Here is a 26,892-nt window from a genome sequence, read left to right on the forward strand (position 1 = left end):
CACTCGGCTGTTTATGAAGGACATTCATATATTGCTTTGAATCCCCAAATGAACATTTTTAATTGAGGTACGATTATTCATATTTAACAGATCAATTCGTTCATTCAGTAATTTTTATTGAACTCCTTCTTTGTGCCAGAACTGACCAGCCTTATTGCTGGGACGGTAGCAGTGAATAAAATGAACAGTCCCTATTCCTGTGGACCTGACATTCTAGCGGGGAGAGTCAATCAATAGACACATAAGCACATAAATCTGTGTTGTGGTGTGATAAATAAAAAATAGCTGACTAAGGGATGGGTGTAATACAAGTTCAGGACCGAGAGTGGCTCTTTTATTTTAAGATAATACTAGGAAGCCTCCGTGGTAATTTACCTGAAAAAAGAAGAACTGAAAGAATTTAGGGGGCATCCATGTGTGGGAAAGCTTCCAGTGTCGAGAGGTCGGTGAGGGCAAAGACCCTCAGGTATGTTTGGAGTGTTGATGGGAAGCCAGGAGTCCAATGTGGCTGGAGCTGAGCGAGTGGGCAGTGTTCAGATGCAAGATCAATCGGCAGATGCAGAGGCCACGTCATACATAAAGGGGAAAGCTCACCTGGGGACTTGGAATTCTAGTGTAAATAATATGGGCAGCACTTTGAGGATTTTGAGCAGAAGAATGACATGATCTAATCTATTAACAAAGGGCTTTTCTGTCTCTGAATTGAAAATCAGCTGTACGACTACTCCAGCTAGAAGCTGCCTGGAACACACTGGAACCTAGGGCTAGGTTGATAGTGGTAATGGTTAGGTTCTGGATGTATTCCCAAAGAAGAGTCAATAGGTTTGTTCACGGATGAGGAGATCAAGGCTGAAAATAAACTTAGACAAGACAGCACAGCTGAATAATGGCAGGGATAGAAAACAAAGCCACATCCTTGGAGTTCAAGCTCAGCGTTCCTTCCACAGCTGTCGACCATAGCTCTCCTTGCTCCCCTGCAAATGGGTTATAGCCATTCATTGGTTGGGATGCTTGGTAACAGTGGGATAACTGAATGATCTGAAGTCTCTCTGAGCTTATAATTCTAGCAATTCCATATCCTTTATATGTAGTATTTCAAAATTACACAAAAATGATTACTCTTGGAGTGCCTGAGTGGCTCAGTTGGTTATGTGTCAGACTCTTGGTTTGGCTCAGGTCATGATATCACAGTTTCCTGAGTTCAAGCCCTGTGTCAGGCTCTGTGCTGGCAGCCTGGAGCCTGCTTGGGATTCTCTCTGGATTCCCCTCTCTTTCTGTCCCATCCCCACTCCTGCTGTCTCTCTCAAAATAAATAAATAATCATTAAAAAAGTGATTACTTTTATTGATAACAGGCTTAACCTTTTTCAAATGCTTTGCATCCAATATTCGTGAGCCTCCTAATAAGCCCTGCAGAAGATATATATTTTTTTAATTCTCTCGTTTGCACATGTGGCAACTGAGGCTCAAGGAGGTCACATTACTTAATTGAGGACACAACCCCAGTAAATTTATAGGTTTTTAAAAAATTTTTAATGTTTTTATTTGTTTTTGAGAGAGCAAGCGAGTATGAGTGGGGGAGAGGCAGAGAGAGAGAGGGAGGCACAGAATCCGAAGCAGGCTCCAGGCTCTGAGCTGTTAGTTAGTGCAGAGCCCAACATGGGGCTCTAACTCACAAAAGCAAGTTCATGACCTGAGCCGAAGTCAGACACTTAACCAACTGAGCCACCCAGGTGCCCCAACCCCAGTAAAATTAGAGCTAAACGTGGAACCCAGAAATGATTAAGTCTCAGAGCTGAAGTTGCTCCCAGTGTATGGCATTATCGCTCACTGAGCTGACCAAAGACAACTTATGGCACACCTAGTGTGTTTTGCTTGATACTGATAGAGAACTGGCTTTCTTGAATCCTGGGAGCTCCTGCTAGCCTTGGCCTGTATGCAGCAGCACGCTGCAGCTTCTGGTACCTATCCCAGAGGATGGCACGAAGCCATGCTCAGCTGTTACTCATCTCATACCTGAGGCTCTGGTTTCATTTCTTCTTTTTGTAAGGCTGTGTTTGATTCAGGGTTTACCCATGGGAAGATGGTATAAGGAATCTAAAGAGAGTGATGGGCTTAGCTCTGACAGTTGTAGAGCTGGGCATCAGGTATAGGAATGCGGAATCGGTTCAGAGACTCAGTCCTTTGCAGCCTTGAAGAACTTCAGAGAGCTCCTCTTCGTGACTGTTCTCAAGAGGGAAACGACTCTGCAGGATTGTATCGATTTTCTACTGTTGCTCTACAAATTATCACTAATTTAGTGACTTAAAATAGTATACTTGTATTAGTTTACAATTCCGCAGGTTAGAAGTCCAACTAAGCCTCACTAGGCTGAAATAAAGTTGTCAGCCATTGTGTGTTCCTTTCTGGAGGAACTAGGAGAGAATCCCTTTCCTTGTCTTTTCCAGCTCCTAGAGAGAGCCCACATTCCTTGGCACATTACTCTCCATTTTCAAAGTCAGCGTCGTTGCATATCTGACCACTCTTTGATAGGCATCTCCATTTGTCTGGCCATGGCCAGGGAAGGCTCTCTGATTTTAAGGAGCCTTGTAATTACATTGGCCCCACTTGGATAATCCGGGATAATCCCTCCATCTCAAGGTCCTTAACCTTAATTACCTCTGCAAAGTCGCTTCACCATGTAAGGTTAAATATTTTTTTACTGATAGAGATTAGAATGTGGGTATCTGTTGGGGGCTACAATTCTGCCTACCACAGGGACCTTCTCGGAATAAAATGCCACCCAACATAAATGGCTTTCAGTCATTTCAGGAAATATTTCCCGAGTGCCTCCTCTGTGATAGCTGCTTTTCAGGCACTGAGAACACAGTGCATAATGCACAGTCAGAGTCCTGCTTACGTGGAGTCATAGTCAAGTGTAAAAATATATTCATTTCTGACTATCAGGAAAAAATGTATAAGGAAAGTCTTCTATTTCAATAAACAATACTCAACATTTTCTACAAACCAAAACTTAGTATAGTCACTATTTTATATAATAGAGACACAATAAGAAAAAAAAATTAGGTTTATGGGTAATCTTGTCATGTCATTTAAAGTAAAAAATTTTAACATCTGTGTCCCTCACTTGAAATTCCTAGGTAATATGTTTCCTTTACACTGCTTGTTTGTAGTGTCATAGTGGAGCAATGAGATCTGGCATGTGGCCAAATGCTGTAGGAGGTGGCATTCTCTTGTCCAGATTCCAGTCCCTTCTTCCACAGTGGCCATATTAATGCTGACCCCGCAGGTTCTGAGCAGAGTTAACGAGACAATGCATGTGCCACTTCCAACAGAGTTCTTTGGCCGTTTGTAAATCTACTAGAAATGTTAGATGTTCTTAACTCCCAAAGGTATTTCCAGAATTATGCCTGGATCAGGATTGAGGTAGCATTTATTGCCAAAAAGTAGAAAATCTAGCCCCTGATCCCAAGAAGGTTTTAGTCTTACTGTGAAAAGGAAATATATAAGTTGTGTAGCCAAAGTGGTTGAATAGCAAAGCAAGACAACTGAAATGAACAGTACATGCCAGAAAATTGCACAAGGTCAGAGAAGTCAAATAGAGGAATAAAAGTGTCAAAGGGGGAACAGAGGAGCCAATGTTGGTGGGTTGGGGAGATCACTCTGTGTTGATTCATGTGATTTGTGCAGGGCAGTATTAGGACCTAAATTTACAAGAGTGAGTAAGGTCTAGTTATAGTGGGACTTGAACGACAAATGGAAAATCTGAAATTTTATTTATGGGTATGGATATGGAGAGGCAATGAGCTTGAGATCAACAAATATTTTAGCAATAAATATTAATTTGAAGGAAGATTGAAATTGGAGAAGGGTCAGGGGAAAAAAAACATGGTTGATGGTAAGAAATTCTAAAAATTGGCTTCAGTGAACTATTATTCACCCTAAACTCGCCTTAAAATATAAATACTGTGTGACACATTTAATAATTGGTGTATAAATATTTTATATCACATTTTTTATCATACTGACATTCTTTAATCTCTTGCAGAAAATCCATTTGCTGGTGATGTTGTCTCCCCCACGGAAATCAGTTTTACCAACCTACAACCGAATCATACTGCTGTGTACCAGTGCGAAGCCTCAAATGTCCATGGAACTATCCTTGCCAATGCCAATATTGATGTTGTAGGTAAGTAACAGTCTGGGAGCAGACTGTTTACTTTCTAAAGGAAGATGTTCAAGGTCATACACACAAGTGGACTGAATTCTCAACATATAAAACATGGGGAGAAACATCAAAGTACCTTTAATCTAGCGTGTGGGCATTAGCCATCCTACTAAAATTAAACTTTCAAAAATGTATTGAATTTGGATATTTTTCTAACTCAAAACCTTATATTGTGTTATTCAGTTGTCTCCCATTTTTATTAATGTGACTAGGATGTAGAAAATTTGAATTTGTGCACACTATTTCTTAATGAACGTTCACAACTGTATTTATGTTATTTTCAAATAGATGTTCGTCCACTGATACAAACTGAAGATGAAGAAAACTATGCTACGGTGGTTGGGTACAGTGCTTTCTTACACTGCGAGTACTTTGCTTCACCCGAGGCCATAGTGTCCTGGTAAGCTGGTACAGGGTTTTCTTAAGAGAATGTCAGTGGTAGATTTCATTCATTGTGTCTTCATCCATCATTTGACGTGCTGTTGTTCCATGTAGCCAATGCCTCTGAGAAATAAGATAGCAAACTTAATTACTTACCTCTCCTGGAATCATTGACCAGATGTGTAGGATTTTCTCACATGGGGAGATTAGGGAGAGCCATTTCTGCTTACAAAGGAAAGCAAAGAATTGAAGTGATTACTGAGGCAATTTTATATAGATAGACTTGGTTTTCATTTTGGGTACATCAAAAGTCATATATTACAGCTGATCCTTGCCCATTGTGGAGGTTACAGGTTGATCCCCCATGTGACTGAAACTCTGTATATAACTTTTGTCTCCCCCAAAACTCAACTACTAAAAGCCTACTGTTGACTGGAAGCCTCACCCATAACATAAACAGTTGATTAACACACATTTTGTATGTTATATGTATTACATACTGTATACTTACAATAATAGCCAACTTTTTCTTAACTGTTTTTTCCATATTTCTAGGCTACATAGTTTGTGAGTTTTTTGTAACTGTTGTGTATTTCCAAAAATTTGTCCAATATAGTTACTGAAAGAAAATCCATGTGTAAGTAGACCCACACAGTTCAAACCCATGTTGTCCAGAATTGACTGTACTTTTTTGTGGTTGTTTTGGGTATTTTCTAAATAATTATCCAAGCCTGAATTTGATTCCAAACACATACCCTTAAAACTTTTCCAATGTGTATTTTGAATTTAATTTCAATGTATTGATTGGTGTGACAGTCCAAACACCTGTGTGAATCTGACATATTTGTTACTTCACCAGAAAAGCTTGGATAAACTGTTCTTAAATAAGTCTGCCATTGCTCTACAAGGCCAAGACTAGAGGGTAGATGGGGAGGCAGGGTCATTAAAGTGCAGGATCAGATCTTTCTTTAAAAATTGGGTATTTTGGGGCACCTGGGTGACTCAGTCATTTAAGCGTCTGATTTTCGATTTTGGCTCAGGTCACGATTTCGAGGTTTGTGAGATCAAGCCCCGCATCAGTGTGTAGCTTGCTTGGGGTTCTCTCTCTCTTTCCCTCTACTGTCTGTCCCTCTCCCCACCTTCCCTCTCTAAATAAATTAATAAACTTAAAAAAAAGATTTAAAAAATGGATTTTTTGCATTATTTTTATTTTTAAAAATAGTTCATTAAAATGTGATTCATCTTGAGTGCTGAGTTTTTTTGGCCACGCTTACATTTTGCTTCCGTGCCTCACTGGCTTTACCCTAGTCTCAGCTCTAGAAAGTCCTGTGTGAACAGCAGCCAGAGTTTATGCTTTGATTTTTGTTTGTTTGTTTGTTTGTTTTGCTCCAGCAGCGTCTTATGTTGAAATGCACTGGATAAATCAAGTTTTGGCAGCAAATGCTTAGAAAATGGATGAATGGAGGAGAAAATGGCTCTGGGTTGATAAGGGTAAATGTAATCCATGCCCACAGGACAGGAACTACTTCCTGGCCTGTAATATTTCTGAATGACCAATGTTTCCCCCAGACGGCAGGAGGTTCAGAAGGTTCATTATCTCTTTCAATTACTAGCTTTCCCATTTAGTACCCTGAAGCAATCATTAACTAAAGAGTTCACCATCAATAAACCAGAAAATATTTATTAAGCTGTGAGGACAGATGCAAAACAGTCCTCATAGCTATCAGGAATACAACAGAAGCCTAGAACATGGTCCAGGATTTCCTCTAGCCTATTTGGCTGTTTGGACAGGTATGATATACACCTAGGATAGGACCCATTTGGGGGAAAATATAAACCCCGATGGAACATAAGGTCTTCTGAGCTCCTAGAAGGGCTAAGCTTAAATGACATCAGCAACCAGTTTCAAAAAAGAGTATATAATACTGTCACATCTAAAATGATTTATGCTTTCTATATTCATAGGCAGAAGGTGGATGAAGCGAAACCCCTTGAAGGTAGACGGTACCATATCCATGAAAATGGCACATTGCAGATCAACAAAACCACAGAAGACGATGCTGGCTCATACTCTTGTTGGGTGGAAAATGCTAAAGGAAAAACTGCTGTGACAGCCAATTTGGATATTAGAAGTACTTTTATCTTGTTTTTACTTTGCATGAATTCTCACATAGGTTCAGTTTGTCCTTTTCCCAAATGAGACAATATGATATAAATTTGAGTGCGTATTAAAATTTTTAGACTGTATTTCGAAACTCCCAGATTATGTTTCATCTGAAAGACCATCACTAAAATTATAGGAAATATTGATGACATGTTCACCTCTTTTTATTATTTTATTTTATTTTATTTTTTAATGTTTATTTATTTTTGAGACAGAGAGACACAGAGCATGAACAGGGGAGGGGCAGAGAGAGGGAGACACAGAATGTGAAACGGGCTCCAGGCTCTGAGCTGTCAGCACAGAGCCCAACGTGGGGCTTGAACTCACGGACTGTGAGATGGTGACCTGAGCCAAAGTCGGCCGCTTAACCGACTGAGCCACCCAGGCGCCCCTCTTTTTATAATTTTAAAAGGGACCTAAGTGTTTGGGGGATGACCAGCAAGATTTTAAAATGCCCTATTTGGGGGTATTTCTGTAACTATTTTATTTCAATAACCAACTCAACATAATGTCATCGGCAATCAACACTTTGAGCTAAAAGTTTCATGAACTCATCAAACTTCAGCTTCATAAAGACTGGGGCATGATAGAATCAGAACGGTTTGACAAAACCTCATGAACAGCTTTGTGTTTATTCTCTCTTCAAAACAAAGTCATGGGTTTCACTGACATTTTGATTTTAAAATTGCTCAGAAAATTCTTTTCAGGAAAACATAATAGGAAGATCCTACAGTGATTGTAGGGAGGATCTGTTTCTTGTGGTACATCATCATCATGGCCTATCACTACTGCTGCTTAGAGAACAGGGTATATTTGTTCAATTGTCTGTCTTTACTGATGTGTTTATAATTCTCTGTCTCTCTTCTCACACATACCCTTCCTTCCTTGTTTTTCTTCTGTCTTATATTCTTTTACAGTATCTGTTTCTTTTTGCACCCTAAGTTATCCAACACGCCAACCTTGCGGATTATATTTTTAAAGCATGTAAATATACCCCTACTATGTCTGCTTAACTGTGATGTCTTCCCCCATATTTAAGTGTCATATACAATTCTCAAAATGCCCTTGTGAAGTCAGTGAAGGTGATTTTTTTTAGACTTTATAAAACCAGCCTATATCAGAGTTTAACAACTCAGGCAGATTCAAAGTCAAGGAGAGGGAAGCCTCGAATCCAAATGAACCTTCACATTCTTCTTGCCCAACACAGCACTTGATGCAAAGTGGACCTCAGAACTGCTAATTGACAAAGGGATGGACAAGGCCATGAACTTTTTGTCTGCTCTAAATATCCACTCTATATGTAAGGAATATATAGCAATTTTGTCAATGAAATATAAGAACACAATTTTGCATATAAAAAATGTCAAGAGTTGAATTGAGTAAGAGGCTATATAGCATAGTGATTGAAAGCAAGAGCTTTGGTCTCTGCCAAATTGAGGTTCAAATTGCAGCTTAAAGCCCTTACCAGTTAGTAAACTTTGGTGTTACTTAATTTCATTTTAGCCTTATGTTCCCTATAAAGTGAAAATATTTATATTTATAGACTTATTATAATTATAAAGTGTTGCGTGACTGTGAACATTATTGCAGAGTCCTCGTAAATAGAATAAATGCTTATTAAGTAGTATCTGTTATTATTAAGTGGATTTCTGACTTTAAATTTAAAAATAGGAATAGATGTTTAATAATTCACTTATAATTAAATTCAATTAAATAGTATCTTCAAGTTTCATGTCTCGGATACCAAATAATCAAATTGTTTTATCACTTTCAATTTCTAATCAGCTCATGGAGTATCATGTAGATAGCAAATGTTAAAATGTAATTGTGGAATTGGGGGTCAACTCATGAGATTTGGCCTCTGAGAAAGTCACCAAATGCCACAGCAGGGTAAAGAACCTTTAATATGGCCTCTAAGGGTAAGAATCATATGTACATATTTTTTAACTGAGTAGATTGTCTTTCTTTCTTTGTTTCTCTTTCTTTCTTTCTTTCTTTCTTTCTTTCTTTCTTTCTTTATTTTTATTTTTCTTTTTTTTTGACAGAAAGAGAGATAGTACAAGTGGGGGAAGAGGGAGAGGGAGAATCCTAAGCAGGCTCCACGCCCAGTGCTGAGCCCAACTGGGGTTTGATCTCACCACGGTGAGATCATGAACTGAGCCAAAATCAAGAGTCAGACATATAACCAACTAAACCACCCAGGCACCCCTGGGATCATATGTTTTGAAACAGTCATAATGAGCAAATGTTGTTAAGACATCCAAATATGATTCTTTTTAATTTATTTGATTTGAATTTAATTTATTTGATATATTTAATTTTGTAGCTACATTTTTGAGCTTCATATTATTAATACCACTAATACTCTAAATCACTCACCATACCTCATTCAACAAGAAATTCAACAAATATGTGTTGAATGCCTACTGTGTACAGGGTCCCTTTTGAGCTATGGGGAAACTTCCTGTAACAAAACAGACACAACCCCTTCTTCACAGGGCTTATGTTCTCATTTCCCACCTTTATGTTGATAGATCACCCATGTATGGCTTTACCATACCTCTGGTTTCTGAATTATTAATAAACACATTAATAGAAAATCAACTCATTGCCTTTTTTCCCCTTACAGTGCTTTGATCATATGACCAAAAGGACTAGAAGGAGAAATCACATTTTTTCAGCATCTAGAGACATTTATTTTGTCACACTCTTCTTACTCTTTGGCCCAAGAAGTCGTATGGGGAATTTCTAAGATATTAATTAGTACTTCCACTCTAATTTCTCAGATGTTTGGGCCTGATGGAAAGAAAATAGTAGTGAAATATGATGTTAAGAAATTACAGTGCAAAAAAACATTGCATGAAGATATGACTATTATGTTGACAATTTTGGTTGATTAAATTGCAGGCACTTGATTACGAAGTAAGCTGTGATTTATGGTTCTAACGAGTCTCTTTGTTCGGTAAAAACAGATGCTACAAAACTTCAAGTTTCTCCTAAGAATCCTCGTGTCCCCAAATTGCATACACTTGAATTACATTGTGAGAGCAAATGTGACCCATATTTAAAACATAGTTTGAAGTTGTCCTGGAGTAAAAATGGAGAAGGCTTTGAAATTAATGCCACAGAGGATGGCAGGTAGGTACAGTCTTATGCTGTGTCATCATATTTGGGATTAACACCTAACACTTGAAAAACAAATAGTTGTAAAAGTATTCACGCTGAATTAAAATATAAAAACTGATTAATTCATTTCAGTCTTCAAGGCAGTATTTATGTATTTATTTTTAATATTTATTTTTGAGAGAGAGAGCATGTGCTCATGAGGGTGGGGAAGGGGCAGAGAGAAAGGGAGGGGCAGATAAAGGGAGACAGAGGACCCGAAGCAGACTTTGCGCTGACCGCAGAGCCTGATGCTCTCTCGAACTCACACACGTGAGATCATGACCTGAGCCCAAGCTGGACACTTAGCTGGCTGAGCCACCTGGGGGCCCCAAAGTCTTGGCATCAGGGCAGCGTTTGAAAGATAATACAGTGCACTGTTTGGGTTTTCTCTCACATAGTTATCTTCTTTTTGCTACTGACTTTTAACAGAATGTGTACCTTGCTGTTAGTGCATGAAATAGAGTCCGTTCCAGATGTGTGAGACAGAGGTACTGCATGAGTGTGCATGCTTACCAAACCACTGGGAAGACTGGGAGAGATGGGCCTAACGGAAGCTGCTTACTAAACTTTTGGGTTCTTTGTCACATAGAACTGCAGCTGTAAGCCAGAGGTCTGAAAAATGCTGCTCTTTACAGCCACCTCACGCCACTGGTGCTGGCAGTGACATCAACCAATGCCAGCTCTTGGGTCTTCCAGAGTCGCTGTCTGCTCACAGGGACCCAGAGGAGGCACTCCTCATCACCCTTTTACATCCCAAACTCAGATGAGTCTATCTCATTGGCAGAACCTAAATAATACCTACAGTCCTTCCAGTTAGAATGTACAGACAGCTATGCTTCTAAGCCTCCTAATCTCTGTGTAGAGAATACAGAAAAAAAATATATAGAAGAGAGACTGTAGAAGGAAGTGTGAATAGATGCTGGATAGCATCAGACAATATTGAATAGCATCGGGCAATATCAGAGTCCATCAAAGAGAGAAAAGACTCAGCATTTACTGAATGCCTGTGCTATCTTTCAAAAGCATGTAGAGGTTAGCTCTCCTGCCTTTTGCATTGTGACTAGTAGGGGTTAAAAATAGACCATCCTTAGTCAAACCTCCCCTGCAGTTTTGTGTTGTTATTCATGATTCTGAAAAAGTAAACCTGAAGATAGTTTGTGCATTCCTTTGAAGAGACTGCGGCAGTGTGGTGAGTAAGAGCGTGCACTCTGGAGTCCAGCAGCCTGGATTTAAATCTCATCTCGTTCACTTATTGTGTCTATGACTTTAGACAGGCTCCCTAACTTCACTGTGCCTTAACTTTACATTCTAAGATACCTCCACAGGGTTATTATGAGTTAACATTCCAAGCACTTAGAAAATACTCAGTCCAATTTAGTGATCATGATTTGTACTAATTTCTCCAGACATTTGGTTTATCTCATTTCTCTGACATGCTTGGCCCCTATTGGTGTGTGTGTGTGTGTTTGTGCTTACACCACCGCTATGCAGAGGCATTGGTCTCAGCTAGGTACTTAATTTATTCCATCTCATCCTTCCTGTATATATGAATTTGTGGAAAGGAGCGTATGTATTGGAACTGTTGTCGCTGAAACAAGAGGAAATTAATTATTGACCTAAAAGACTACATATTGCAACAGAGATCTTCACCCTTAGGTTGGGTCTTAGTCAATCTGTCAGCTGCTCAGATCTCCCCATATTCTCCCTCTTTTGTCACTGCTGCCTAGTTACCTGGTGTCTTCCATATAACCTCCAGGCTTCAGTGATGAAGGGAGTCAGAGACTCGTGCCTTGAGGGTGATGTGACCTGCATATTTAGGCCCTGATCCCAGAAACTCCAGCCATCCTCTGTATGGCCGAGTTTAATAGGTTCTGCAGGATGCTGAGGCTGACACTCAAATGAACCTCTGGCTGTCTTAGCAAACTAAGCCAGTGACACAGATATTCTGCCCATTTTCCCTAGGGCATGGGTAAGCAACAGTAACCTCAGCTAGAATTTCTTAGAAGAGATCACTGGAGTGGAGAAGGCTGGGAGTAACTCTTGCTGTTGAGGTTGGCTGGGGCCAGGAGCACGTATGGACATGTAGCAGGGAGCAGAGATCACAGGTCTCAGTTAAATTTCAAGGGAACCGTTAGGAAGCTTCTGTCTCTCACTTTCTGCTGGGACACCTTCTCCTTACCGGTAGGCGAGGGGCCTGAGACTTTTATCTAGAAAGAGGTTAAATGAGTTTTACATCAGAAACGTCAATTACCCCTCTTTGGGTGAGCACAAACCCTGCTTCTGGTGAGCCCCTCTTCTCTCTCTCTCCCTCTCTCTTTCTGCCCCTCGCTCACTTGTGCCCTCTTTCTTTCAAAAATACAAAAGAAACGTCATTTGTTTGAGTTTCACTCCTTCTCTGCAAACACATTATTTATCTCAACTAAATAGCAAAAGTCTTTAAATATAATTGATATTTAGTGGAACTTAATTTTTCTAAAAGTGCTTAAATAGTTAAGTTGACAGTACATAGGTATAGGGTAAAAAGTGTAATTTATAGTAAGGAAATTTCCATGTAGTAAACCGGATTACAAATTGGCAAAATAGGGCGAATGATAAAAAGCTCGGTGCAAATGATTTGCAAAAAGAAGTGCTAGTCTGCCCTCTACTGTTCAAATAAATTTCATAGTTTAATTGTTATCTGATCTATTGGATGTGCAGTGTGCTAGGGGAGTGGACGGGTGGAGAAAGGCAATCTTGTCAAAAACAGATTGTCAGTCTCTGTGTCAGACACTCTGACTCTGTAGATCTGGGGGGTGATTCAGGAATGTCCCTTTGGAAGAAGCCCCCAGTTGATCCTATGTAGGTGATTCCCTTCACAAACCTTAAGAATTATTCAGATGTATCCTAGCTATTATAATGAATAATACAGTCTTCAGAAACACCAGGCAACACAGTTGTGTCACTGCTCCATGCATCACAGATGGTTGGAGTTGATAATTAAAACAAAACAAACGGATCCCTTTCATGGCTGTGTAGACAGTTGTGCATGCTTCAGTAACCCCATGTCCCCAGTTTTACCTGTGGCACTCTCTAATAAAATTTGCATTATGTGAAGGTGTGTGTGTGTGTGTTTTTTAACTCTTCCTTGAATATTTTTATAGGGAATATATATTTTTGAATATATATTTCTGCTGTTTCTGTTGTTTTCATCCTCATCATATATTCATTTATTTTTACTGGTAGGATAATTATCGATGGACCTAATTTGACCATATCTAATGTCACCTCAGAGGACCAAGGTATTTACTCTTGTTCAGCTCAAACTGCCCTGGACAGTGTTGCTGATGTAACTCACGTAACCATTCTCGGTAAGTGCGCTACTAATGGGAAATGTCTGTTCATTTCTTTCTTGTTACGAATTAAATTCCATTGTTCTTAGACCATTAAATCAACAATTACTTGAGCCCCTGTACATATACTGTTAGTTTGAATTTTTCATTTAAATAGTAACTCCACTTTCAAATGCTTTCTCCTCTTCTGGCTTTAAAGAAATTAATTAATGCTTAATTTCTTTTCCCTGCATGGTAATGTTTCCAGTAGCAGTGGGAGGTTGGCGATGCTATCAGCAGAAAGAAAACTGAAGCACGCTTGAGTTGTCAGGGCATTTGAGCTACCCTTTCCTAGCATGCAGAGAAAATACAGCTGAGGAATGGAGATGGGTTTTGTGGACGGATCAGGCTGGGAGTCCCATGGTGGTGGCACAGTGGTCATGCCCTAAACCAAAGACAGGGGCTAAGTTCTCAGGGTTCTGGGAAGTGTGTGGAGGAACTTCAAGAGTTCTACAGAGGAATGCCTTTGATTTTTTTAAATGATAATGCTAATTAGAAAAGAATGTATATACTTCACTAGTTAATCAACACAATTACTCCTCCGGTTACCCATGGTTAAAGCTCTTAGAACATTCTGGTGCATTTCTTAGACCACCTTTAGCTCTTGAACCATCTCTTAGACCATCTCTCTTCCAGTTTCCTTGCCAGACTCACTCCCCATAAGCTATCTGATAGGGAAAGCTGACTTATATGGATAACATCAGCGAACCACTTACCCTCAAACTTCCATTTGTTTCAACCAATGGGAAGCCCTGGCAATAGACGAGGGTGGGTGTATTTATTCTCCATATTCCCTCCCTGCTGGCTGACTGTGTTCATTGTCATTGATTCCTCCCAGGGAGGCTCTCTCCACAAAATCCTCTCTGATGAAATTCTATTAACTGCTCCCTCCACCCCTCACTCCATATATTCTGCCTACATCTTTTGAAAGAGTTTTTTTTAAAAAAAAAACTCTTGGCACTATCCAAATTGTGTGAACTATTGCATTTCTGCTGGGACCCTGACTGATAGAGACCTTTTTTTTTTTTAATTTTTTTTTCAACGTTTATTTATTTTTGGGACAGAGAGAGACAGAGCATGAACGGGGGAGGGGCAGAGAGAGAGAGGGAGACACAGAATCGGAAACAGGCTCCAGGCTCTGAGCCATCAGCCCAGAGCCCGAAGCGGGGCTCGAACTCACGGACCGCGAGATCGTGACCTGGCTGAAGTCGGACGCTTAACCGACTGCGCCACCCAGGCGCCCCTAGAAACCTTTTTTAAAAATAGTTTTCTGTTATAATTTTTTCCCCCTGTGGGAACCATTTAGTCTTTCTTCCAGTTTGCTGATATTCCTTTAAAGTGTTTGATTTTGCCTAACTCCTTTATTACATTACTAGATTAATCATTAATCATTATTCATTATTAGTATTATAAACTATTACTAGATTAATCATTATTAGTAACAGGATTTGTATCTTTAGCTCTCTGGTTGCTGGGATCCACAGGTAGATTGCTAATAGAGTGTCCAGGATGAGAGGAAATAATTCAGTGTATTTGGAGGTAGGATGTGAAAAATGACTAAATATGCTAGATCTCTTCAAGAGAAGCAAATATATATTTCAAGGGAAATAAATGACCATCATGTTTAAGTGAAACAAAGGGTCATCAGACTGGGTTCTACACACACATACACACACACACGCACACACACACACACGTGCACACACACACACATACACACAAGTTCCCAAGTGGTAAAGGGTATGGACTTGGTTCAGTAGAATTGTACCTTTAGGTGAGATGTTTGGTCATAGGAATTTAGCTACTTCAGGGGTTTGCACACAGAAAGGCCCAACCCTCTAGTAGTTAATCCACTAGTGAGTCATCAGATAAAATAGTTGAGCTTCAGGTAAAGTAGAGTTTGTCTCAGGCACTGCAAGTGTAGGAGAAAGTTTCAGAATCCCTGGACTTTTTCCCTAAGTATCTTAAGCAATGGAGCCAGCTAAGGGATTGGGACACCATACCACTTGCTGCACGCTGTCCAAAGCTCCTTATAAAATTCAATATATGAGTCATGTGATTAGGCTACTATCTTCCAAAACCATTAGATTTTGATAATTTTAAATAGAGTTGCTGTGATCACATGTAATACTTACATATGAAGTTTTTAACCAATTTTCTAAGAATAAAAATAAATTCATTTAAAAAATATTCTATGACAAGATTGCACTTTCTTAACCACTTCTTGGAGGTAACCTTCTAATATTTGAAGCCAGTACCTGGTGTAAAGAAGCATATCTCACTAACTGATGGTAACAAATAGATCCCTGTGTAGTTTAGAGAAACTTCTTTTCCCCAGAAAATAATTTTTGAAAAGATATGCTTGACCTGTTGCAATCAGAAGTAGCTGTCCTTGATCTAACTGTCCTTTAACTATATCAATCTTTTAAGTATCAACTGCACTCCATCAATTCTAATTCCATATGCTTCTTGGAAAGAGCAGATTTTAATGTCAGATGCTACAGTCTGTATTGGTTGCTTTAGGTAAGTTGAAAAATGAGTGAGCTCTTAGGAAGTGTTGAAGAGAAATGTAAATTCTCTGAGCTCACAGATCTGAAACCTGTTGAGGAAATAATTTCTTATTTAAGGCCCTGAAGTTTGCACAGTCACTGACTGCATTTTTAAAATAAAATAGTCTCTTTTGAATAAAAAAACAATGGTTTTTTTGCCAGTGTAAATTTCCAGAAATTGGTAAATACTCACAGGGGCATAGATGATGCCTCCCACTTGGGGAATAAGGAGCCCATGGGAAGGTCCTAAGAGATATTACTTAATTGTCTCCACTGAGAAAAGACAAATGTCCCTGGGTACAAGAGAGAATTGAAATCAAATTTCAGAAGTAAAGACCATTAGGGATAAGTTTGGTTTTTTGTTTTGTTTCACTCTTCCTTTATTTTGATAAACATTTCCATGGACTGTAACACTCAAAGTCATCACCTACTCTTAGTATCCAAAACCTATAAAGAACTTATAAAACTCAACACCCCAAAAAATGAATAATCCAATGAAAAATGGGATGAAGACTTGAATAGACATTTTCCCAAAGAAGACATCCAGATGGCCAATAGACACATGAAAAGATGCTCAACATCACTCACCCTCAGAAAATGCAAATCAAAACTACAATAAGATATCCCCTCACACCTGTTGGAAAGGCTAAAATTAATACACAAGACACAACAGGTGTTGGTGAGGATGTGGTAAAAGGGGAACCCTCTTACACTATTGGTGAGAATGCAAACTGGTGCAGCCATTGCGGAAAATAGTATGGAGAGTCCTTAAAAGGCTAAAAATAGAACTACCCTACAATCCAGCAATTGCACTACTATGTATTTACCCCCCAAATACAAAAATACTCATTCAAAGGGATACATGCACTCTAGTGTTTATAGCAGCATTACCTATAATAGATTACAGAAAAAGCCCAAGTGTCCATTGATTGATGAATGGATAAAGAGGATGTGGTGTGTGTGTGTGTGTGTGTGTGTGTGTGTGTGTGTGTGTGTACACACACACATACACACACACACACTGGAATATTATCAGCAATAAAAAAGAATGAAATCTTGCCATTTGGAATGACATAGGTGAAGCCAGAGTATTAAGTTAAGCAAAATCAGTCAGAGAAAGACAAATACGGGATTTCACTCGTATATGGAATTTAAGAAACAAAAAAATAAGCAAAGAGGAAAAAAAGAGAGAGAGGAAAAACCAAGAAACAGACTTTTACCTATAGAGGGCAAACTGATGGTTACCAGAAGGGGGGTGGGCAGGGGGACAGGTGAAAAGGTGAGGGGACTAAGGAGTGCACTTGTTGTGATGAGCACTGGGTGATGTATGGAAGTGTTGAATCACTAAGTAATACACCTAATATTACACTGTATGTTAACTAACTGGAATTTAGATACATTTTAAAATTAAAAATTTTTAAATTAAAAAAAAATCATCACCTACTCAATTTTCTAGTCTGTGACATATTTATTGGTGCCAGATTTTTCTCTTCCAATAAAAACAGACTTCCTACTCTTTTTCAGAACTCTAGGCCAAGAGAGTATAAAAGTTGCTGTTATATACTGAGAATTTATTGTTAGAAATTACAATTAAAATCCAGAGCATACAAAAAAGAAAGCCTGAGTTCATGTTCTTTATCTTATTTTCCTATAGTCATAGGACCTAATTTTATTGCTCGAATGTGGTAATTGCATGCCTGATTGAAGTGATATTATACTTTTCACTTACTCATTTAGTCACAAAACATTTATATGCAAAGCACTGAGGGTGATGAAATATTAATAAAATGCAGTCCCTATAACTCTTGAAGATCTGTCATATTCAGGAAATGAATCAGGTACATAAATAAACATATGAGCAGGAAGATACTGATCCTCTTGAGATAGATCATGTTTCTCAAAATTGCACATAATGGGAATGCAGGGCAGCTGCTTAGAAATGAAGATTCCTGGGCCCAGCTCTGTCAGTAAGCCAGAGAGACAGGGCCCAGAAACAAATCCTCATTGTTAATATCTACTTCTGAAAGAATGTTTATGATCATGGTCAAGGATGCCCTTTGAGAACTGGCATCAGAGGGAAGGGAGAGAGTGTTTATGGTAGGGAATATATGTGCAGGAAGCTGCATTTGAAGCGGAACTGGAAGGGCTGCTGAGATGTGGACAATTGGGTGTGGAGACCCGGGCCTGGAGAGAAAGAAAGGGGGCTGGCAATGTGCCTCAGGGAGAAAATTGAGTGGACAAAGCCACGATCTGCACTCTCCTTACCTTAATTTTTTTTTATTGTTAACTAGATGTTCCGGATCCACCAGAAAACCTACACTTGTCTGAAAGACAGAACAGGAGTGTTCGGCTGACATGGAACGCTGGAAATGATCACAATAGCCGTATTAGTGGTAGGGAATACTATGTTGGGGTAACTATGTTCCTGAAGCTCCTGAGTCACAGTTAATATTAAGGCCATTTTTTTTTTTTTTTAATTTTTTTTTTCAACGTTTATTTACTTTTTTTGGGACAGCGAGAGACAGAGCATGAACGGGGGAGGAGCAGAGAGAGAGGGAGACACAGAATCGGAAACAGGCTCCAGGCTCTGAGCCATCAGCCCAGAGCCCGACGCGGGGCACGAACCCACGGACCGCGAGACCGTGACCTGGCTGAAGTTGGACGCTTAACCGACTGCGCCACCCAGGCGCCCCAAGGCCATTTTTTTTTACCACAGTTCTAGATTATCCTTCTTAAAATATTTTTTCAAACTTTTTTTATGTTTATTTACTTATTTATTTTGAGAGAGAGAGAGAGAGCATGCGCGTGCACAAACTGAGGAGGGGCAGAGAGAGGGAGAGAGAGAATCCCAAGCAGGGTTCTTACTGTCAGTGTAGGGTCCAACCCAGGGCTGGAACCCACGAACTGTGAAATCATGATATGAGCTCGAATCAAGAGTCAGATGCTCAACAGACTGAGCCACCTAGGCTCCCCATCCTTTCAGACTTTTTATATTGTATGTAAGTGTTATTATAACTTAAACATACTAACTCCATTCTAATTTTTACTTTTTCTTATGCTTCTACTGCCAGAATACATTGTTGAATTTGAAGGAAACAAGGAAGAACCTGGAAGATGGGAGGAACTGACTAGAGTCCAAGGAAAAGAAACAACAGTCATATTATCTTTGGCTCCATATGTGAGATATCAGTTCAGGGTCATAGCCGTGAATGAAGTAGGGAGAAGCCAACCTAGCCAGCCATCAGATCATCATGAAACACCTCCAGCAGGTATGTGAGTTCTCACATCAGGTTTTGAAATATTTTGAAAATATTTTGAATATTTCAAAATAAAATATTTCAAAATATCATCAGTTTCAAAATATTTTAGTTTTGTTCCATCTTTCAACATATGAAACAACAAATTGATACTATGGTGTAGGGTTTTAGATTTCTCCTAATAGACAGCTTGAAAAGTTCTGTGAACGAACAGCACACAAATATCCAAAGTACATCATATTAAAAAGTAGTATATGCATGTTTGATAGAGAGCAGGAAATTACAAGGAGGTATATGAGCAAACATTACTTTGAATTATCTGTGATAGGTAAGTATCATGTTAAAGTCAGGTATCAAGTATGTTATAAACTGAATTTCAGTATATAGAAAATCAGCTTTCTCCCTTTATATTCCTTTTTATTTAAATTTTCTGAAATAAAACAGTTGATTCATTGTAGTCACCTTGTTAATATTTTCTTCTAATGTTTATTTTTGAGGGAGAGAGAGAAAGAGAGGGAGAGAGCATGAGCACAAGTGGGTGAGGAGCAAAGAGAAAGGGGAACAGAGGATCCAAAGTGGACTCTGAGGTGACAGCAGAGAGCCTGATGTAGGGCTAGATCCCACGAACCATGAAATCATGACCTGACCCAAAGTCAGACACTTAACCGCCTGAGCCACCCAGGTGCCCCAACACTTGAAAATATCTAGGACTGCTTGAGTGGTCATTAACAGTGACATTATTATTTTTTCCCCTGGGCAAAATAAATACGCGAGGGTATAACTTCCTTTTTGGATTGAGGAAAAGCAAGAAGAGATAGTAACTGAATCACACATACGTGTGTGATTTAAGTGTAAGTTGCATTTGGCACTAAAACTACACTTAGCCCTTTCTTATGAAATAGAACCATCTGAATATATTTCATGGGCACATTACCTGCTCTTTCCTATTTGTTGTCCCTAACACTGGGCTGTTGAAATTAAGACATGGTGTTTGTCTGTTAAGATGGAAATATTCACAGCACACATTACTAACAGTAATTCTAATAGGAAAATGAAAGGTTTAAAATTAAAATGTATATTTAAAAAGTAGGTTTAACATTTGGGGATACCTGGGTGGCTCAGTCAGTTGAGCATCCGACTGTTGATTTCAACTCAGGTCATGCTTTGAGGGTCATGGTATTGAGGCCCGTATCAGGCTCTGTGCTGAGCATGGAGATTAAGATTCTCTTAATCTTAATCTGATTAAGATTCTCTCTCTCTCTCTCTCAAAAAATTTTTTTAAAGTAGGTTTAAGAATTTTAAAAAAGCAAGTTGAAAACTTTAAAGAGCAGGTTTAAAATGAAGATACCTAAAGTGAACCGTCTACTTTCTATTAAATAATAATTATATTACTTCAAGTGTATGATTTTACCCCTTTAAATAAAAATATATATTAAATTTTTTTAATATTTATTTATTTTTGAGACAGAGAGAGACAGAGCATGAGCGGAGGAGGGTAGAGAGAGGGAGGGAGACACAGAATCCAAAGCAGACCCCAGGCTCTGAGCTGTCAGCACAGAGCCCGATGCGGGGCTTGAACCCACAAGCCATGAGATCATGACCTGAGCTGAAGTTGGATGCTCAACCGACTGAGCCACCCAGGCGTCCCAAATAAAATATATATATTTAAAAGCTGCCTTATGTGAGCTCATGGATAGGTTAACTAATCTTACAGTGATAATCATTTTACAATATATACATATAAATATAAAATGTGTATCTATGTATTTGATACATATATGTATATATATACATACATACACACTTATGAAATCATTACACTCTATATCTTAAACTTACACAATGTTACATGTCAATTACATAAAGCTGGGGGAAAAAACTGCCTTAAGTCTTTTTACAGACTTGGCCAGATGGAAATAAACAAATACAATCAAAGTTATTTAAAATTGTTTTTAGCTGGAGGAGGGATGACAGGCTGATTTACCTATGGACCATAAAATTGGAAAGTGTAATTTTAATACTTATAATTTTTCAGCTCCAGACAAGAATCCACAAAACATAAGGGTTCAAGCCTCTCAACCCAAGGAAATGATTATAAAATGGGAGGTATGTATTCTTTAATGTGTTATACACTACCTTGTGTTCTTTTTTTTTTCTTTCTTTTAGATCTGCGTGCTACGTGTAAGGATAGGAAAATATTGTTTAAGAATTTATAAGATTTAAGAATTTATAAGATTTGTATATTTGATAAATGTATTAAATTTGTATATTTTACAGATCTTTGTGATTAGAATATTATTAGAATGTTAAACAGTGGTAAATTATGTAAAGTTTATAAAGGTTGATATAATTGTGATCAATTATCAAAATTGTCAGATTTTTTAGTATTTTTACAACTAGTATTCTCAACCCTTTCATGTAAAAAATATACTCAAAAATGTTCACTAAATTTTAGTACATGGTCTAATAAACATTAGGAATATCTAAAGGATGGCTGCCAAATAATACCCACTACTTACTAAGCACGATCAAGCTTTTTGTATACTGTTTTCTAATTCCGAGAACAACCTTGTCATTTACAGCTTTGTCTAGATATAGGAGCTGAGGTCAGGGTGATTGGCACTAGACATCAACAAACCTAGGGTATCAGCATAGGTATCTGTGGACTTTACTGCACTTTTTGCCCCTTTATATATCTCTATTAAAGGTTATGAAGTAGACTTTCGTCTTTGAATTTGGCATGAAATTTCACATCTGCTCAGATGACTTTTTTTTGAGTGTCATTTCTAAATTTCTTCTTAGTGGGTAATTCCCCCCCCCCTTTTTTTTGGACATATTCATGAACAAGTAATTTAACCTACTTGAAAGTAGATTACCAAACATTGTGATTTTAATAATAGACTTCCAACATTAAATTCACTGAATTGTACGTAAATGTAGAACATTCTTGCATGTATGCCGGAATATACTATTTTATTTCTAAACCTCTTTCTAGATACGATTTTGCGAAGGGTTTTAGGATGTATGAACCTTAGTTTGATGTTTTTTAGTCAATATTTTTATATTAACACTAACCCATTATTCACATTTCAGTGCAATTAAAGTTTGCGAATTTGAAATTTGAAGACAAATGGTAATACACAGAATCTAAATATATCCAAGAATATTATTTCTTTCCTTGAATTTGTGGTCATACATATTTGCTACTACATTGTCTTGATAATTACTTAATTTATAATCTGAAATTATGTTAATATCTTATTCTTATAGAGTCTCTGTCCTTTTCTCTCTTAAGTTTCATAGAAATTTCCGTCAGACAGATGTTATAAGTGGTTAGATGAAAACAATAGCATGTAATGATCAGGCCGGTTCCTCAGAGAAACACCATGGCATACCAGTATCAGCTCATTAGTCGTCCGCACTCCTGAAGGGCCACCGCAGCTCGATGCTATCAGCTGTATGTTTCATACAGAGAAGCTGGGACTCTCATTTTAATGACCTTACCCAGATGCCCTGCGCTGAGTCAGTGATGAAAAGAGGGCCCGACCCCCACCCCTGCTTTTGCCCTTCCCGTCTGCTATCTTCGTTGGGGGCCTCTTTGAGAATTTGCTGTGGTTTTGTTGCCAGTTGTCTGAAAGCCAAATACAGAATATTCCTCCGGCTTCTTCCGGAGTCCAGGCACCCAGGAGCCTGGTGATTTAGATAATATTTTTCTTAATCTTATTATAAGTGTTTATAATTTTATAAACACTTTATAAAAATATAAACACTTATATATAAATATACACTTATAATTTATAAGTGTTAAGATTTTTCTTAATCTTATTATAAGTGTTACCTATGGTGGCAGTTTATTTTAAAATTTGCCAGAGAGCTTTATCAAGTGTAACAATTTTCCTTGGAGCAAAACATGTGTAAATTGAATACTTTTATTTGTGCACATTTATTGTTGGTAGAGGCTGAAGGAACCGTAATTCCAGATTGCGGTATGAAACTAGAAGCTTGTGGCCTGATTCATCTGGGCACTGCTAGAGCCCCTGGTGAATTTATATCCTGATGGTAGGAAAAATTACCTCGGTGCAAAACTTTGAATGCAAAGTATAGACAGTGACTGAAATCTCAGAAGGGTTTTGTTTTGTTTTGATTTTTTTTCCCCTCATAACTAATTTAAGGAATCACCTTGGAGTCCGTGTAACTTGAAATTGTTTTGCTGATATAGCACTCCTTTCAACCTAATTCCAGCCAATCCATCTAAAGAGTATTTTAGTAAATTGGACTGAGTCAAGAAGCTTTGCACATTCTGTAAGAAAACACTACATACCACATTACTGAATCGCTCGTCTATACCCACAAAATTACTGTTTATTTAAGTGAACCTTACACTCTAGGACTAAAGTCACATTTTTATGTATTCTATATAACAGATTCGTTTAAATGCATATTCCCATTTTTGGAATGAAATAGGTGGTTTAAATCACTTTAACTTTTTTTAATTAAAGTAATGCTTGATTAAAAATGAGAGTGGAAATAACCAATTTCCTATACGAGAAATTCCTCCACTAAATTTTCTTTTACAGCAAAATATAGTGGAAGCTGGTAATGGGAGGGGAGCACTTTGTCTTAACGAAATAGTCAATAAGCTAGAGAGTTATTTTATTATAGAGAAGAGCTATATCTTCTAGGCGCTAATGTGTAAACATGCATATTACCCAGAAATAAGGATTTACTCAATCTCTCTCTTCTCTTGAAAAGCAGATGGAGAAGGATGGATGGGGTCAGGTGGAAAGAGTTCTGACTGAAAATTCATGGGAGATCTCTTTCACAATCATGCAGTTCATGATCATGCCCTTTTTATATCTCCTAGTTCTTTGGTCATGAAATAGTAGAGGAAAATTTAGACAAAAGCAAAAGTCCTCTGTGGAATTTCTTAGTAAATCCTTTCATATACGAACAGTGAAACTTAACCACAAGGGCATAATCAAGGCATCTAAATTGTGGCTCCTTACTACTTAGGTAGGTGAAGGACTAACTTTCAAACTTAGAGAAAGACAAAAATTTTCCTAAGCGTTTCTAAGCCAGGGGGAGGTTTACGATCTTCCAAGACCCGATCCCTCTATTGCAATGTTTCTTAGGCCATTTAGGGTGGATTGCCGCCGTCTCTGACTCAGCATATCTGTGATCACACTAGATGAGTCTTACCTTTTGTCTTAGCCTTTGAAATCCATGGAGCAGAATGGACCAGGACTAGAGTACAGAGTGACATGGAAGCCACAGGGAGCCCCCGTGGAGTGGGAAGAAGAGACGGTCACAAACCACACCTTGCGCGTGATGACGCCTACTGTCTACGCTCCTTATGATGTCCAGGTCCAAGCCGTCAATCACCTTGGCTCTGGCCCTGAGCCTCAGTCAGTGATTCTGTATTCTGGGGAAGACTGTAAGTGATACACCTGAAACCGCCAAGCACCTCTTTCATGTATATTGCATTTCTATTGATGAACATTTTTGAGCAACTACTGCATGCAAAGAGGATATACCAGCTGTGGGAGATTAACAGAAATATAACACTTGGTTCCTACTTGAGAGTTGACTGTAGGATAGCTGATCACTATAGAGTGGTAAGGAAGTATGTTAAAAGTTTTAATTTTATTCAACTTCCCAGTAAACCCATTTCTATATTAAAATCAGATGAGTAATCATCACTGTAATTAGTTGATTAGTATAACTGTCATATGGTTTCCAGTGACATTTGTCCTTACTTATCAAAGACTTCCTAACAACCATCTGCTGCCGTGCACTGGCCTCACTCACTTGTACGTCTGGAATCTTCCTCATGCAGATGAGATGCAAACTGAGACTTGTATATAGAATCACACACACACAGTTTTGAGTTACTACTGATATGCTCGTATTATTAAATACTTAGACCATAATAACAAATAGGTTATTGAAAAAAGGAAAGATGCTCTATTTCGTGTCATTAAGGCGTTACTCTCATTATTCTTCCAGTGTCCAGAGTAATATTTTGATCCAAGAATGGAAGGTTGAGAATGTGAAATGACTTAACTCCTTATCTGCCTGCTACCTAAATTCTTCTACCCGAGTACACCAGAAACATCACTGTGAACTAAGATATTATTTATCTTGGCTACTCTGCATTTGGCTTATTCTTCTATACTTAGTTCTCTGTAGAATGGGGATAATACTACTACTTTATTGCATTGTTTTCAGGATTATGTGAGCCAATCCAACATTGTCTACACTTAGCATATGCTCAGTTAGCTTTTGTTCCCAAAAGATTGATCAAATTGTCAAGTAATTTTAGTTACATTGTTTAGTTCACCTGCCTCTAAAGGCTAGATACCCACAGAGTATTTCACTGGCCACTGTTTCTAGTAGCATTGCCCCTGCCTGGAGAGCTGCATTTGTCCTAGAAACATATTAGGGCTCTGAAACTCCTGCGAGTTGAGAAAGTCTCTTGGTTCCATTTGGAATTGATTTCCTAAGAGTGCTTTGCTCAGATTAAGCATTATGAAAAATCACCTTTTGAAAAGTCACATTTAAAGGTTATTAAAAACTCATGATTCTTATTTGCTTAACAGATCCTGATACAGCTCCAGTGATCCATGGTGTGGACGTTATAAACAGCACCTTAGTTAAAGTTTCCTGGTCAACAATTCCAAAGGACAGAGTCCATGGACATCTAAAAGGATATCAGGTTTTTATTATAGATTTTCTTCTTGTTGCTGAATAAATATCTTAAATGCAAATAAGAACTGATCTCAGAAGAAGCTACAAGAGCATCTGCCACCATGGCCAAAATGTTAAAGCATTCCTATTTCCATTGCAGATAAATTGGTGGAAAACAAAAAGTCTGTTGGATGGAAGAACACATCCCAAAGAAGTAAACATTCTGAGGTTTTCAGGACAAAGAAACTATGGAATGGTTCCTTCTCTAGATGCCTTTAGTGAATTTCATTTAACAGTCTTAGCCTATAATTCCAAAGGAGCTGGTCCAGAGAGTGAGCCTTATATATTTCAGACACCAGAAGGAGGTAAGAATAACAGTGGACAATAATGCCAACAATGGGAATTATGCCATGGGTAAATTAAACATTTCCTTCCTTACTAGTAGTTAATTAATATGTACTTCATATGAGTTAGCTTCTCACTTTCTATAAAAAAACTGTAATCTAATGGATATTAAAAAAAAAGAAATTTACCAATTTATAAGTGTCTCTTCTTGATCTTCTGTTTTCTAGTACCTGAACAACCAGCTTTTCTGAAGGTTATCAAAGTTGATAAAGACACTGCTACTTTAACCTGGGGACTACCTAAGAAACTGAATGGAAACTTAACTGGCTATCTATTACAGTATCAGATAAGTAAGCAGAAATTTGAATTGGGTCCACCTATTAATATTTCATTATTGGTTGAGTATTTGGTTTGCTATGCTGAGAATCTAATGATGGTGGTTTATAAGCTGGCATACTACCTTAACAGCAAAGGGGTTTGTAAATTGGCTTGCAGACCAAATCCAGCCTGCTGCCTGTTTTCAGAAACAGACCATACATGTCCACTCATTTACATTTGTCAGTAACTGCTTTCTCACTACAGTGGCCAAAATGAGTAGCTGTGACAAAGATTACATGGCTCACAAAGGCTGAAATATTTACAATATAGTTCTTTTCAGAAAGGTTTACCAATCCCTGATTCAGAGGAAAAGTCAGTAGGTACCAGAGGATATATATTTAATATTTATGCATAAGAAGCATTGAGAATTA

General features: G+C 38.3%; 1 protein-coding gene across 12 annotated transcripts in view; it reads left to right on the forward strand.

Moving 5' to 3' along the window:
- Positions 1-26,892, forward strand: part of CHL1 (cell adhesion molecule L1 like) — a 203,325-nt gene that overhangs the window by 160,085 nt on the left and 16,348 nt on the right. For all 12 annotated transcript variants that reach the window (XM_047850468.1, XM_047850466.1, XM_047850473.1 and 9 more), the window contains 12 exons: positions 4,048-4,188; positions 4,516-4,627; positions 6,574-6,740; positions 9,745-9,910; positions 13,160-13,284; positions 18,146-18,247; positions 18,926-19,123; positions 21,147-21,217; positions 24,323-24,545; positions 25,711-25,826; positions 25,959-26,163; positions 26,371-26,493. In XM_047850468.1, coding sequence (XP_047706424.1) covers positions 4,048-4,188; positions 4,516-4,627; positions 6,574-6,740; positions 9,745-9,910; positions 13,160-13,284; positions 18,146-18,247; positions 18,926-19,123; positions 21,147-21,217; positions 24,323-24,545; positions 25,711-25,826; positions 25,959-26,163; positions 26,371-26,493 — 1,749 coding nt within the window. The remainder of the gene's footprint in view (positions 1-4,047; positions 4,189-4,515; positions 4,628-6,573; positions 6,741-9,744; positions 9,911-13,159; positions 13,285-18,145; positions 18,248-18,925; positions 19,124-21,146; positions 21,218-24,322; positions 24,546-25,710; positions 25,827-25,958; positions 26,164-26,370; positions 26,494-26,892) is intronic.

Source organism: Prionailurus viverrinus, chromosome A2 (assembly GCF_022837055.1).
Source record: "Prionailurus viverrinus isolate Anna chromosome A2, UM_Priviv_1.0, whole genome shotgun sequence".
Lineage (NCBI taxonomy): Eukaryota > Metazoa > Chordata > Mammalia > Carnivora > Felidae > Prionailurus > Prionailurus viverrinus.